The sequence below is a fragment of the Takifugu flavidus genome, chromosome 13, assembly GCF_003711565.1.
Source record: "Takifugu flavidus isolate HTHZ2018 chromosome 13, ASM371156v2, whole genome shotgun sequence".
Lineage (NCBI taxonomy): Eukaryota > Metazoa > Chordata > Actinopteri > Tetraodontiformes > Tetraodontidae > Takifugu > Takifugu flavidus.
The window spans coordinates 12357968-12372509 of NC_079532.1; the positions used below are offsets into that span (position 1 = coordinate 12357968).

Consider the following 14542-nt stretch of genomic DNA (forward strand, 5'->3'; position numbering starts at 1 on the left):
TGCTTTGTGGCTTTTTTTTTACTTTAAAAGTATCCAGAGTGCTTTTTGAACAAGATTTTCTCATTTAAAATCCTTTTTTACATACCTAGGTTATCAGGAAATATGTGATAAGTGATGTCTAATTTCAATTATCCAAGAGTGGGGGACAAAACATTGGAGGTGCTTTACATTGTCAAGATCATTGTGTGGTATCTGAAGCTTGTGTATTGATCCCCAGTAGGCCCTGTTTCCGAATTTCTGAAGAGGTTCCACATGAGTCCTGTTACGGGTGCTATAATGCGCTCTCATGTGCTCTCACATGTTGGTGCTATACCATGTGGTTGGTCATATAGTGTCATGAGATCAGAAGAAAGGAGTGTGTTTACTTGACCATATATAAAAGGGGCTACCGAAGTAAAGACTTCGGAGATCTTCACCACCGGGACCACGAAACCTCCCTCGGACAAGCTGCAGCATCCGATTGATGCCTGACTGTTCTCTTCAATAAACATCTCAAGTCGGTGTCAACGAAGATTCCTTTCTCATCAGCACATCTCAACTTCCACCAGAAGAAATTTACCACAATTGTAATGAAACGTTTTTTTGGATTACATTTGACCTATTTGTGAGACATAACACCTCGTCTTTAGAAGTTGGCTGGAGCTTTTCAGTGGACAGCAGTGAAATATAGTGGAAGATTTTGTTTTAGTTTTGGGCTTGATTAGCCGATTAGTTTTGCAGTACAAAGGTTACTCAACAAATTAGCCAGTGTTGAAGAGGATCAAGTAAACAGTGGAAAGTTTGAGTATCTGCTGCAGCACCACCCGAGCTGTGAGCACACAAACATGGACCAATGATTTACACGGTTGGAGAAACATCATCAATCAAAAAAAAAAAGGCCAACTTCTCGATTTGAAAGACAAATCAAGCAATTGAAGAGAATTGTGTTTACCTTGTTACCATGTGTTCTACCATATGTTTCTGTTTTCTGTTAGAAGTGCTTTAGAAGTTAGGAATGGTAGAACATTAGCAAGTGTAATAAAGATCAGTGACCCTTCCATGACATGATTGTTGTTTAGACAGTTGTAATCGCAGGAGCCAGTCAGGCTGAAGGTGTAAAACACCCATCGTAAAACTGGACAGCAGAGTGGTCTTGATAAGTTCATCTGCAGGAAGAAGGTGAACTTTGACCTGGCCATTTGGGAAACAATGGAGAACAAGGACTGTACCAGCCTCCAATGGGACTGGAAGAAGAAGACGAGGTCACCCAAGCAGAAGGACTGGATTGGACTGAATTAGCATCAATAATTTGCATGTGTTTCTATAAAAGACTGGGTCAAGGGATAGTTAGGTTGTCAGACCTCATGCCCGGACAATTGACTTTGTTATTGTAGGGTTATGAACTGGCCCGGAGCTCTGTAATATTTGTATCTTGAATTGGTTTTATTTGCTAAATACATTTTAAAATTGGCAACAAATAACAATTGTGTTCTATCATTGATCGTGAATCCTGCAATAACATATTAACATGTCATTTAAGACTGTAGAGCCACAGTCAACTCTTCTTTTGGACAAATTTAATTATTGTATAACCTTATTTTAAGTGTTGTATTTTAACCTACAGATCGTTTCTACAATCTTTTATTCATAATTGAAATAAAACAGTGACCATAAAACATTTTGAATTTAATCAACGACAAAACAGTTAACAACAGAACTGAGATGCAGCATGTGCTTAATCTTTAGAGGTGGTTGAACACATGTGGGTATTTCTCTCTCGTATAGATTCCATGCTCGTGCACGGTCCTCAATCGTGTACATTAGCCTCTAAACCACCCTTTGCTCTCCGGAAACGCGTCTTTCTTATTGTGGAACAATGACGTCATCGCACTGCCGCAGGGAAAACCCACAGCACGCCGATGGTTGTTTCATTGTACACACAATTTCGGTTACATATATTCTTTATGGGGCTGCTTAAATTTGAAAATAATAATAATCAGCAATATTATTTCCAGACCCCCAGAAGAGAGCAGCAGGAGGCTGGATGTTTCCATTTGTAATAAAATAAAGAGCGTCACCAAAAAGCCCCGTGGGAATGACAAAAACGCTATTTTAAACCGTCAGAAGCGGAACTCAAAGAATAAAGCTCTGCTTTTGCATCCCGTTATGTGAGAGGGCGGGCCACGACAGACGCGCACAACACGACGCACGCAGCATTGCCGGCGCGTCGACAAATAACCTCATTCTGCCCGGACTGATCTGCTGCAGGTCCTCCGTTACTGTTCGGCTTGACCACGTTCTGAAAACCATCAGAACCACCATGGCCGCGCTGTCGGGAGGGGAAACTTGCATCAAACACTTGATGTTTGCCTTCAACCTCATATTCTGGGTGAGTTGCCATGAGAATATGCAGTGTTGATAACTCGGAGAATTAAATGTGTTCACTGTCTGTGGTTTATATGCGCTGCGCGCGTGTGTGAGTCACAGCTTTGTATGCGTGCGGTTTTAGAGCAGGTTCGTGAATGATGGCGCGATATAAGTCCCAAATATAGACTCGGACCGGGGGCGCAGACAGCCTCAGTTTGTTGGTTCCCAGTATATTCTGGGATGGCCACCAGTGAGCACACAAACACAGTGTCCCATGCGCGTCGAGTGCAGGCGGACAGGAAGAATAATCCCCAGTGGCCAAGTGACCCACTTCCAGCCAACGCACTGGAGTTTGCGCGCACATTTCAATATATGTGGTCGGGGGGTGGAGGGTTTGTACTGATAACCAAAAACTTCTTGGGACATATGTGTGTTGTGTATCTGACTCTGACGTTTTGAGTCCAGAGCCTGGAGGGTGTGTCATGTCCCCCCCCCCCCCCCCCCCCCCGCCCTTTTTTTATATATTTATGTGCGGGGTGGGTGCGCACGAGTGGCTTTAGTTGGATGCTTTGCCCTTTTATGAGCGCTTACAATTTGTGTAGCTATAGATAGAGCAAAGGACACGGCAGCTATTCATTACTGGGCAGACTGTTTCCCATACTTGCGTGTGCGCGCGCGTGTGTGTAGCGAGAGAGAGAGAGAGAGAGAGAGAAAGAGAGATATAATGATTTACATTTGGGCATGAGCAGTTTTTGCCTTAAGCATTTTAAAGACATCATTACCAATAAGGAGTAATTGCACTTAATAGAGAAACCACAATATCCTGCTATGAGCTACCACAGATGTGATTAAAGGGGAAGATCCTGCCACTGATCCCATGAGATTTACAGTTTCTGATGAGCCTGAGTGCCCACGGTGTCTCAAGATCAGATACAGAAACTGTCGGCGTAGCCTGTAAGGTGCAACAAACATGCTGCAGGACTACATTGTTTCTATTCTTAAAATTTAGAGTTTAGTCATGCCTCAACAGAACCCCCCAGTAATATGAACCTGCACACACACACACACACACACACACACACACACATACACACACACACACACACACACACACAGAGTAGTCTAATGTGACTAGTAAACACTGGAAAATGGAAAGACAAGCAACAGGAAGGGAGTCATGCACAATGGGGGTGGTTTTTTATGCCACTCCCTTTAGAAAAAAACATCAGGTGATTGCATGAAGGCGTGGAGAAGAGTGGAATTTCACCACACGGCTTCGTATGGACACTTTCCGTTTCCTCCTTGGAATAGGTTGAACATTCAGCATGGCTCTGGCTGGAGGAATTAAATGTGTCAAATATTTGATGTTTGCTTTCAACTTGCTGTTCTGGGTAGGTGAAGCTCACTTTTCCTCTAGTCTTATCTTACATACTGTGCATGTAAGCATGCATGCGAGCAAGAGAAAGTGAAAGGAAGTTGGCACTTTCGTAGATCATCCTGCCATTTTGTTCACACGGGGGCCGCTAAAATAAACACTTACCAGCAACCAGAGTTAGCCCAAACAACTCTGGAATAAGGACACCTATGACTGTGATGGCGAACATGCACAAACAAGTTTGGACTATAAAGTTGACGCCATTCTAAAATCCAGTTCTGTTAGTCAGATTCTAAAGCAGTGTCTGTCCAGGCCAAAGGTCTCCTCTACTATTTAGCACACGTAGTAAGAGTGGGTAAGAAAGGCTTATAAATAATGAATAAAAGCTCTTTTTTCAGGCCGCAGGTGGGCGTCCTCTCAAGTATGGAGGAACGCTGAGATGACATGAAGAAGGGTTTGGAAATCTAAAACGATCAAACAGCTGACAGGAGGGAGGTGTCAGTGTGATATTCAAAATGACAAAATGGACGTTTGAAACTTCAGACATCCTGAGGGAGATCTGCTCATTGATGCCGGGAGGGACGTTCAAAAATTAGAGTCACAATCCGCCGTGCATCCTGTCTGGGGCTTAATTGATCAGAATTTCTCACTAATCTCATTTGTCCTGAGAGCCAGCAGCGGGGCGGTCCGTTACAAATATGGATTATACATAAACCATCGGGCACTGTAACTGCAGAATTCATGTTGTTGTTGTTGTTGCTTCAGCTTGCAGGCACTGCTGTCTTTGCTATAGGCCTGTGGCTGAGATTAGACCCAAAGACCAAAGGTCTCTTTGAAGGACCAGACGCGCCATATGTGTTTTACACCGGTAAGAGGCCCCTGCTCACCCAGCAGCTATCAAACAGACCAAAGTTCAAACGCTGTGCCTCCCAGGTCCCACCTAAACCTATATATGTGTGTTTAGGTGTGTACATCTTCATAGCGGCTGGAGCACTGATGATGGTGGTGGGATTCCTGGGATGCTGCGGGGCAATCCAGGAGTCCCCCTGTATGCTGGGACTGGTTGGTATCCTGTTTTAAAACCTCATCTGCATTCCTTTTTTAAAATTTTTAGTTTCAAATACTTTTTAAAAACTCCTTTTCTGCACTGTTTGAACTGTTTAAGTATGCGGCAACAATCAGAGGTCTTTATAGCTCAATAACCTTAACTAAGGACTGCCACAACAATGCCAAGGCCAGACTAGAGATGTCCCTGCACCAACTTGTTGTGTCCCTCCCTCCCCTCCCCCACCCCGTTTGGCCTTAATCTTCTTGCACTCAATCCCTCGGGAGGAGGGTGAATCTATGTAAATGAGCACTAACTACAGTACACTTAAGTAACATTTAGTTTAGTTTAATGAAAACAGAGTGAAACAAGAAGCTGACTTTACTGAATTGTTTCTTTTATTTCTCATGCAGTTCTTCTTCTTCCTGCTTATCATATTTGCCATTGAGGTGGCAGCTGGTATCTGGGGATTTTCCAACCAAACCAAGGTTATAATATAGCAGATAGATAAGAAACATGCAAAATAAACTGCATAATAGCAGGTAAGAGGGAAGTATCACATCAGTGTTGTCTCTCACTCTTTGCAGGTGGTGGATGACATCACAACATTCTACCTACAGACCTACAATAACTACAAGACAACCAAAGACGAGCGTCTTAAAGAGACTCTACGTATGATCCAAACTGGGGTGAGGAGCCGTCTAACTCAGGATGAATCGAAGGCTTTAGTAAAAGGAAACTTAGTGTGTGCTTTATTGATAACATTGGGCCAAAAATCAAAGATGAAACATCAGAAGGGGTGTAGGAAATAAAAAAACATAATTTTAAGACAACATGACAAGATTACATAAATATTTTGGCTGTAATTACTATGTAAACTATATGTTATCGTGAAATTCCAAACACTGAATCCTGTTTTAGTTTCATAAAACTTACAGATTTTCCTTTTCGGTTTTGTTGACCGCGTGCAGCCTGTTAATGCCAGATATTGTGTGTTCACAGATGGACTGTTGTGGACCAACAGGAACTATAATAGATGACGCCAAAGACACTTGCCCCAGCAGAGACCTGCTGGCGCAGTTAATTACAAAGGTAAAATCACTTTAAATGTGTCGATAGATCATTAGCGTTTATATCTAGCAAGCAACGCCCAAACTAATGAAAATGAATCATTGAATATGAGATAACAGCCTACAAATATATTGCAGCTGAGAGTGTACAGACTATCTGGCAGGTGTGAAGAGTTTTTCATCCTTCTCTTTTAAGATTCCTTGGCTTTTTCGCCATGTTACTATAGCAACAATGGCTTGCCGGAGCCTACTTTCTCCTCATGCCGTCTGCTGTATGTGCAATACATCACATTCTGCTGAGGTTTAGTGGACGCTGAGAGGAATCGTTCTTTTGTGTTGCAGAGCTGCCCTGATGCCATCGACGAGATGTTCGACTCCAAGCTCCACATAATAGGCGGAGTGGGAATAACCATCGGCATTATTCTGGTGTGTTTCAACTATTGTAACTCAGATCGGCTCACAAAAACCCTAAATAATGTCCTCCTCCGTCCTCTGTTACAGGTGTTTGGGATGATCTTCAGCATGCTTCTGTGCTGCGCCATCAGGAAGTCTCGGGAGGTGGTCTGAGATCCACCATTGCTCCCTGAAATAATTGATGTTGCATGATGTCATTCCTAGAGTCACGTGACTCTCCACTGCCAATAGAAACAATGCTTGTTCAGGGATGATATCCTGAAAAAAACAGGTGCCGATATTTCAGATTAAATCACACAGTAGTTATAACAGTGCCAGTGATATTTAGGCTCACTTTCATGAACCAGATGAGACGTGATTGTTTAGAATAATATGGATATCATCTGTGCTTCAGTGGCTATGTGGAACAGACGTGTGTGATTTATTTAGTTTTACTCAGTGGACTAAAATCAGTGATTGTGACCTGCTAATTGTTCAACCAGAAGATCATATTAGTGTATACTGACCACATTACACACCCAATGGCAGAAGGTGTCACACCTGCACCATAATCAAAGGCTCCTGCCAACATTTCGGTAGGATACACTAACTAATGAGTTTCTACAGTTTGTTTTCTGGCATCAGTCAAGTGAAACCATTGTTACTTGTAGCCAATAGAACACTGACTTGTGCTAACTGGGGTCTGTTCTGGCTTGGTATTAGAATAGCACTTCACATCCTTTGGATACATTTCTTAACTTCTCCTTTTTACTAATCGCCTTTGTTATTTTTATTGATTTTTTTTTGTAAAAGATTTGTACACCTAAGTGATTGTACATCACACGCAACCAGATGATGTATTTTATATTGTCTATTTCACTTATACCACTATGTTTCGCACAGACATAAACTCTGCGCCAAATAACCAGTAAACTCCGAGGGTATAAATCAACGGGGCGTTGTCTTTAATCACAACCTTTATTGATGGGCTGACACGGTGAAAGGGTGGGTTTTGTGCAGGATGCAGGCAGCCTTAGTTTAGAAGATCACTGCCACGATGAGAATGAAACTGGGCTGCTTCCCACTCCCAGTGGAAGGAATATCTGGAGGATCTCCTGCTTCGTGCCTCTTTGATATTTGTAACATCATGTGTGACTCATTCAAAGCACAAACACAGGGGCCTGTTTATTCCTCTTTAATGGAAAACTGGAAGCTATGATAATCACACTGATTAAAGTAAACACAGCTAATCCATTTCAGTAGTATGTTTACTTCTGGGGGATTACGGTTTCCCCGATAAAGGGGGAAACCTCGCCGTGAAAACAGCACGTCATTGTCATGAAAACAGAGCGAGGAAGTACCCTGTGATTCGGTTGTTGACAGTCAGGATTGGCCCTCTGACACCACACCCCAAAATATGAGATAACAAAAAAAAAACCAGGAAAAATGATGAGAACAAAGACAGAAAGTGGCCAGTATCAACACCTGCAGACACATCCCTTTTTGTTAACCAAAGGTCAACTTTTTGATCCAAACTGCGTATTTTGACGTATTTAGCTCCAGATTTGGCAGGACTTGGGCTGAGAACAGGATGGTACAGATAAAACCAAATATCTGGCTTCCAGCTGGTACAGTGCTTTGGTATTGCTTGTGAAAATTACACTCAGCAAAGTGTGTGAGAAAGCAACTCTTTTTTTGACCTCAGTTTCTATCGGTTATTGCTCTTCCCCTTCTGAGGATATGCTTCTAAGTCTGTGTGATCTTGTGTTTAAAACGGCGTGCGTCTGCAGCACAGTGTCCACCTGCAGAAGACGTGATGCACACTGCACCACGGCCAGGAGCAGCTGGTATTTACAGCTCACCGATTCCAATCCCAGCTCCTCTATGACTTTTAAAGATGCACTAGCCTTGCCACAACAATCCAAATCATCCATGCTCAGGAGGCTGAAAGGGTGTGAATGAGATTTTATAAAGTTCAGTATTTTATCTTGAGTGTGGAGGAAATGGCGCTGGCTGCAGGAGTAAATCTGCCTGGGCACCGTCAGCAGAGCATCGGCCAACAGTTGTGAAACTACGGAGGTGCCTATATCAGAGTCGCCAGAGTTTTTGTGGCGCTGTTGCAGAAGAGCACGGGTTAACAGAAACTCAAATGTTCCACCTGCAGGTATAACACAGCCTGGTTCCGACACAGCTAAAGGATGGGTTGGGAAGCACGCGCTTCCTTCATCATTCAAGGTCTTTTCTGTTGCTTTTGCTGAGGTGTTTGCCAGGGGTTGCCATGCTGAAAGCAGCATGAGGATGGCATCCAGGATTGCAGATGCATACTGGTCTGTTTGGCCTTCCCCTGGTCCACAAATGACAAGATTCCACAGTTTGACCATGACCCTTTCCTCTGAATCTTGGAAAGCCAAATGAACATATCTATGAAGAAGACAGGACACGGATCAGCAATCTGGGAATTAAATCAAATGGAAAACACCAACAGTACAGTTTAAGAGTGACAGATTTCATACCTATGAGGTCCAAGATGTATTGGTCGACAAAAGGTCAGCGTAGCAACGTTGCTTGGTCCTATTATCTGACAGTCCGACACAGGTTGAGTCCTGCTTAGCTGAGCAAACAAAGTCAGCTCATCTTCACTGACACACTCCACGATGCAGATATTTGCCTGTGCAGCTAGAGATAAGACCGCCGGAGACTGTTTTACGGCAGACAAAAGCAGAGAGATGCCTAACCTCTGCAGGTTGGCAAAGACACAGCTCAGTGACCGTTCTGCCCACGCTTTAAAGTCTACAATACTTGTCTGTCCACAAGCCAGCTCCAACACTTCTCCTGAAGTGAGTATTTCTGGTTCGAGGCCTCCAGTAAAAATCACAGCTTTAACTGGTAAGTCACTGGCGTTGGGAGGGCAGAATGAAGCAAAGTCCCTGTGAATGACCTGGCCTTCAACCAAGCGCGAACAGGTAAAAGGGAAGCCTGACACTCGTGTGTGCAATGTGGGAAAGTTGTCAGTTAAAAACTGAAGCAATGACGACGGTTGGGTACCTTTAAATCCACAGCTAGAGAGTAGATTACACGTGAGGCTGGTCGCAAAATCACACTGGGATCTACTCAGACGGGAGCAAAAGAATGATGCCAGTAGCTTCTGAACATGGCGACTGCCTGCGCCAGTCTGTAAATGTGCTGTTGGAGCAGTATATTCCCACAAAAGACTGCATCCATATGGAATAACTGCTGCAGTGATGAGATTTTCCAGCTGCTCTGATGCAAATTCCAGTGTTTTGAAAGCCAAATGCCTGCCTGTCGCAGCCTCTGCTGAATACCTGGACACATAGTTATGAGACACATTAGGCTCCTTACAGGCACTTGCATGAATCGTCCGGAGTAATGAAGTCAGCAGGAGGACAAAGGTTTTGGATCCGTCACCTGTTGCTGTGCTGTGTTTTAAAACACAATCCACTACCATCCTGAAAATAAAATCAACATTAATGTATTGATAGATAATGCCACCTAACATCAAAATAAATCTTTTTTTTAAAGAGTGTTTACCTTGCCAGTGGATGCTCCAGTCTCAGTGCAGAGAGAATGCGTGACCCACTGCGGCTTATCATCGCCTGCCCGGTGTCTCGGATGAAGAGCACCTGCCCTCCATCGGGGCCAAAACAGCGGAGAATGACTGACTCCAAAACACACACAATCTGTTGAACATGATCCAGGTGTAGGTTCTCCACAGGCACCATAACAACACCCTGGAAATTCACACAAACCAATAAATAAATGAGAATAACCAAGGTTTCCAGCATTAGTTTTAAAAGGTAGTCAAAACTATACATACACAATGAATACTGTCAGGGATTTCAACATTAATGAATTACATTAACATTAACAAACATTAACATTAATTCCCATAATCAGGAACAATATTTGCCAGCATTTTATATGTGGGGTGCATCCATGGGACACTTGTTTGCAATTTGAATGCTATAGTTCAGAGAGGCAAATGTTTCAGATTAGATTTTCTGTAAGTCAAAGTTAAATATCTTCAACGTTTTAGCAACAAGAAATTCACCGTTTACGACTTTTTTTTATGTAAGATAAACATCATATAAAGTTTAATACAGTATATTAACACACTGCAATGTAAGCTAGGTAAAATCTTGTAAAGGATTTCAAAAAACAATAGACTTAAAATCACCGTTCTATAACAGAACAGTGTGATTACTTATCATTGTAAAATAAAATCGTTTAAAATAAGGAAACTGACCGTTCGTGAAGAAGCTTCCTCCGTATCCTAGAGACCGGGCTTGATCCTGCACGGAAACGCGAATTTTTCTTTTAGTGCGCATGCGCAAAGACGCTTCTACTTCCGCTTGAGAAACTAGTTCTACTGCGCATGTGCTGCATAAGTGGTCGTTCGTAATTTTTGTGCGACGTGATTTGAAATACTATAATTGAACTTTACTTGTGTGATTGAACATAAAGGCTTCCTTTTATTTTAGTTTTTAGTCTTTTGACTTGGCCTTACGGGTGAGCATCCTTTTACAAGAATATCTCTAGAGTATTTTGGCCTTAAATTATATCTGTCATTGTAAGTCAGGGGTGTCCAAACTTTTTGCAAAGAGGGCCAGATTTGATAACGTGAAGATGCCCGGGGGCCAGTAGATCCTTCTGATGTTTTTTTAACCAGAAAAGTTACATGCAAATGTACACTATTATAAAACAATTTTCATTGTCACAAATCTCTTTTTTTTTCAAATGGCAGTGTAACCAAATATAAGCCACTCAGGCAGACGTGAACAACTCTAAAAACACAATTCTGCCTTTAATTCATATCTGGAGAGTCAGATAACATTGAACACTGAACTGTATGGAATACCTTAAATTTCCATGAGTTTGATAAATGTAATGCAAAGTTGTCTGTTATACAAGTTTAAAACAAGTAAATTTTGCTCTTGTCTTTTACAAGATATACAAGAAAGGAGGAATTACATTTTAGTGATTTATTTATTCTGTTAGTGCCAGCGGGCCATAAATAATACATTGTAAGACTGAATTTGCGGGCCGTATGAAATCTTACCGCGGGCCGTGATTGGCCCCCGGGCCGGACTTTGGACATGCCTGTTGTAAGTAGACAAAGATACACCATAAAAAAACAACTGTCTCTTGTGATTCAGATTTTGAGGCTGTTGAATATGTCTTTTTATTGCACATATACCAGGATATTTTTTGACAGCATTTTAAAAATAGATTTGGTGCATAATATGCAAAAGGTGTATAATAAATTATTGACAAACAATTGATTTATAGTTCCAGACGTAGTTCCTAGTATTCTGTGTTTATATAACGAACTTTAAAAAACAAAAACAAAAACAAACCGATGTACGGAGTTTTACACATGCGCAGTAGAGATTGTCTTTCCGCGACGGATCAAGTGGCTGGGATTTCTCTGCTCTTTCTCATGGCACTTACGCAGACAATCTACCGCCATCTAGCGTCAGAAGGTAGGCATTGTTTTCCAAAATGAGCTTCGTTTGCAACCATGCAACACAGGCAAATTTGTGATTATCAAAATATCGAGATGCAGCCAGACCCTATTGGAGACATCTGATGAGATTATAGATTATTAATTGGTTCATAAAGGGCCAAGGGGCTTTCTGTTTTCAAACTCACACTGCAATTCATAAACTGATGGTGGAATAAGCAGTAAGGAATTAGCTCTCATCATCATTCATCATCATTTGTACACACACATGTATGTATGTAAACTGCTTATGTGTTTTTCAATATTTCATTATGTGTGTGCAATTCAGTTTTTTTATTGATGTCGATAATGATTGGGGTTAAGATCAACTGTCAATCAGTTTCAAAATTTAAAGTCAAATATTTATTATAATTACAGTTTATTAATACCTACAACTAAAAGGAGTCAATTCAATGCCGGTCTTTAAATTTATTGTTCATAAAACTAAAGTTGTGTTCAGCATTTCTGTCTTCTTATTTTTCATCCTTCTTCCTGTACAGTATCTCTGAGCATCTCCTTTACCTCAAGGTGAACTGGGCAGGGCTGGAACCTGATCGCAGGGTTGATGCAGAAACCACATCCCAAGCTTCTAAATCAGGCAGTATCATCTGTGGATGTTGTGGGACAGAGATGGCAAGTGAATGCCAGATGCACAGACACCATCGGAGCTGTTCCCTCTGAATGTAAATGCCCTCTCTTGCTGAATTGTCACTATGCTAACGAACCTTTAAAAAGTCAGGTCATTACACTGATAAATATGCATCATCTGCCCAGTGAGGGTGACCTGTATGGATGGGACAAGAGAGGTGGGACATCACAACTCAGCAGCAGTTCCCGTGAGACCTGAATTGACAGAACACACACACACACACACACACACACACACACACACACACACACAGGACTATGACCATGTTGCAAAGCCTCCCTCTCCAGCCCTTTACACACCTGCACTCTTCTCTTTAGGACGAGGCAGGACAAATAAAGACACTCATTTTCCTCTGCTTGCATCTCCTCTTTGTTCACCCTTTTCTCTCCTTCACGTCTTTGCTGGGAGAACCTGTGAGTCCCATCCTTGACACAGGTACGTTTGGGTCTTTTTATATTCTATTCAGTTTCCTCAAAACCAACAGAGACATTTCAAGTTATCGTTCTCTGAACTTTGGAATATGAATAGTCACTTTGAAGAGATGTCTGCATGAACTGACCAGGTGAAAAATGTTGGCATCTTATGAGGGAAAAACAGATAAATACACATATGAAATGAAATTTGAAATTAGACCTTTAAATAACTACACTTGAAGCAGAAATAATGGAGAAATGCTGTGTGATGTCATACAAACATTGGGAACAAGCATGACACTCATCATTTGTGATCACATGACTTCATTCTAAAGTAAATTGCTCAGCTGATATTCAATCAGCACTGGCGTTTCATTTTTTCAGGAAAGTGAGTTGATATATTTTTAGGACATAAACATTAATGAGGGTTTTCTTTGCTGACACAGCAGCAGGAACTCAACAGCCCTGATTCCTTTGGAATAGAAACTATTAAAATTGTATTAATATAACCTCTTGGTTATGCCCTTCATGGGGTCGTCCCCTCATGCACTTTGACCTTGACACATGCTTTAACCTCTGGCAGCTCATAGAGAAACAACATTGGTTCACATCTGACACTTCAACTTTACTTCTGCCCTTCCTTCCCTCCTCTGCATCCTTCCATGTCAGCAGGTTTATGCGGGACAGCGGCTTGCATATCCTGCATTCAAGTTCGTGCCAGAGCAGCAGAAACAGGAGAAGCCATTTGAGACGATTGTTGCACAGCTTGATTGCATGTAACATGATAATTAATGCATATTTCAAGCATGGCATGCTATTCAGATATGGGATTATTTCATCTGTCTCCAGCTGTTATGTTTAGTTTTTTATCATTTGTTTCTTAAATCTGTTTTCAGTCAGTTTTCACTCTCAGGCAATGACAGGCAACCATCAACATGCTGCAACAACCTCGAACCACTTATTGAATTCAACAATCCCACCGGATGAAAAGCACTTAAGTGACTATGATCCCAGAAGATTCATGAGTGAGCCACACAGCATTGGCAGTAAGCACCACCCACACCTTTACATGCATCATGTCAACATAGTAAGAACAGCAAAATCGTTGGTTTATTTAAAAGATCAGCTTTGTTAAACAATATGAGTAAAGTTTTGGCAAGTTTATGTCACGATATTCTGCTGAATATGACATACCTGACTCGCCATGTCAGAGGTTTAGAATTTTTTGCAGACAATTTTAAAATGATTGCAATAAGAAAATGAAGTAAGGATTAACAGAAGTGGATAAGTAAGCATTGCAGTGCATGTGCTATATGACAACCAGTACAGCCACGGGAGATCCCGAGGAGTTAAGTGAATCAATCATGCAATATATATTATGACCACTAGATGTCACTAAATACTTCTTTAACCCTCACTGTTTTTTGTGCTTAGCTGATTTAATGCACAAATTATTCGTCTCACAAATTTAAAATGATCAGAATGTGATTAATTCTGCTGGAAATTTGAGTCTTTTTCAGGTGGTTGATTTTGAGTTCTTTAATATTCTTCGATTAATGCACACATTTGTAACTGTTTTTAGGGTCCTCGTTGGCTCTTGCAGCAGTCTGCATCGTGAGTTTATGTGTGGTGTTTTCAAGTGTCGCGTGCTTGTGGAAAAAGTGCTGGAAAAAGGACAAGGACAAAGAAAAGGACAGAAAAAAGGAAACAGAGACCAACAAAAGCAATTT

General features: G+C 41.7%; 2 protein-coding genes and 1 long non-coding RNA gene across 9 annotated transcripts; 2 read left to right on the forward strand and 1 right to left on the reverse strand.

The window, feature by feature from the left end:
- Positions 1–2108: 2108 nt before the first annotated feature.
- Positions 2109–7181, forward strand: cd9a (CD9 molecule a). Of its 2 annotated transcripts, none has more exons than XM_057052173.1 (8): positions 2109–2368; positions 4487–4589; positions 4686–4783; positions 5180–5254; positions 5354–5455; positions 5769–5858; positions 6179–6262; positions 6338–7181. In XM_057052173.1, exons 1-8 carry the CDS (start codon positions 2300–2302, stop codon positions 6401–6403), a joined length of 687 nt encoding a protein of 228 aa, XP_056908153.1. In that variant the 5' UTR covers positions 2109–2299; the 3' UTR covers positions 6404–7181. The 2 variants fall into 2 exon arrangements, with proteins under 2 accessions (XP_056908153.1, XP_056908154.1); XM_057052174.1 differs by lacking the exon at positions 2109–2368 and adding an exon at positions 3575–3737.
- On the reverse strand, positions 7010–10575 carry bbs10 (Bardet-Biedl syndrome 10). Its single transcript, XM_057052650.1, has 5 exons — positions 10494–10575; positions 9779–9978; positions 9656–9696; positions 8743–9552; positions 7010–8650 (listed from the first exon to the last, which is right to left on the reverse strand). Exons 1-5 carry the CDS (start codon positions 10573–10575, stop codon positions 7945–7947), a joined length of 1839 nt encoding a protein of 612 aa, XP_056908630.1. The 3' UTR covers positions 7010–7944.
- A 41-nt stretch (positions 10576–10616) lies between these two features.
- LOC130536701 (uncharacterized) lies at positions 10617–14536 on the forward strand. 6 transcript variants are annotated; one of them, XR_008953441.1, is made up of 7 exons: positions 10617–11730; positions 12251–12433; positions 12525–12586; positions 12717–12834; positions 13482–13588; positions 13709–13858; positions 14395–14536. It is a non-coding gene; the product is annotated as an uncharacterized LOC130536701 (long non-coding RNA). The 6 variants fall into 6 exon arrangements; XR_008953439.1 differs by having other exon boundaries at positions 13485–13588; XR_008953440.1 differs by having other exon boundaries at positions 12525–12834.
- The last annotated feature ends 6 nt before the right edge of the window (positions 14537–14542 follow it).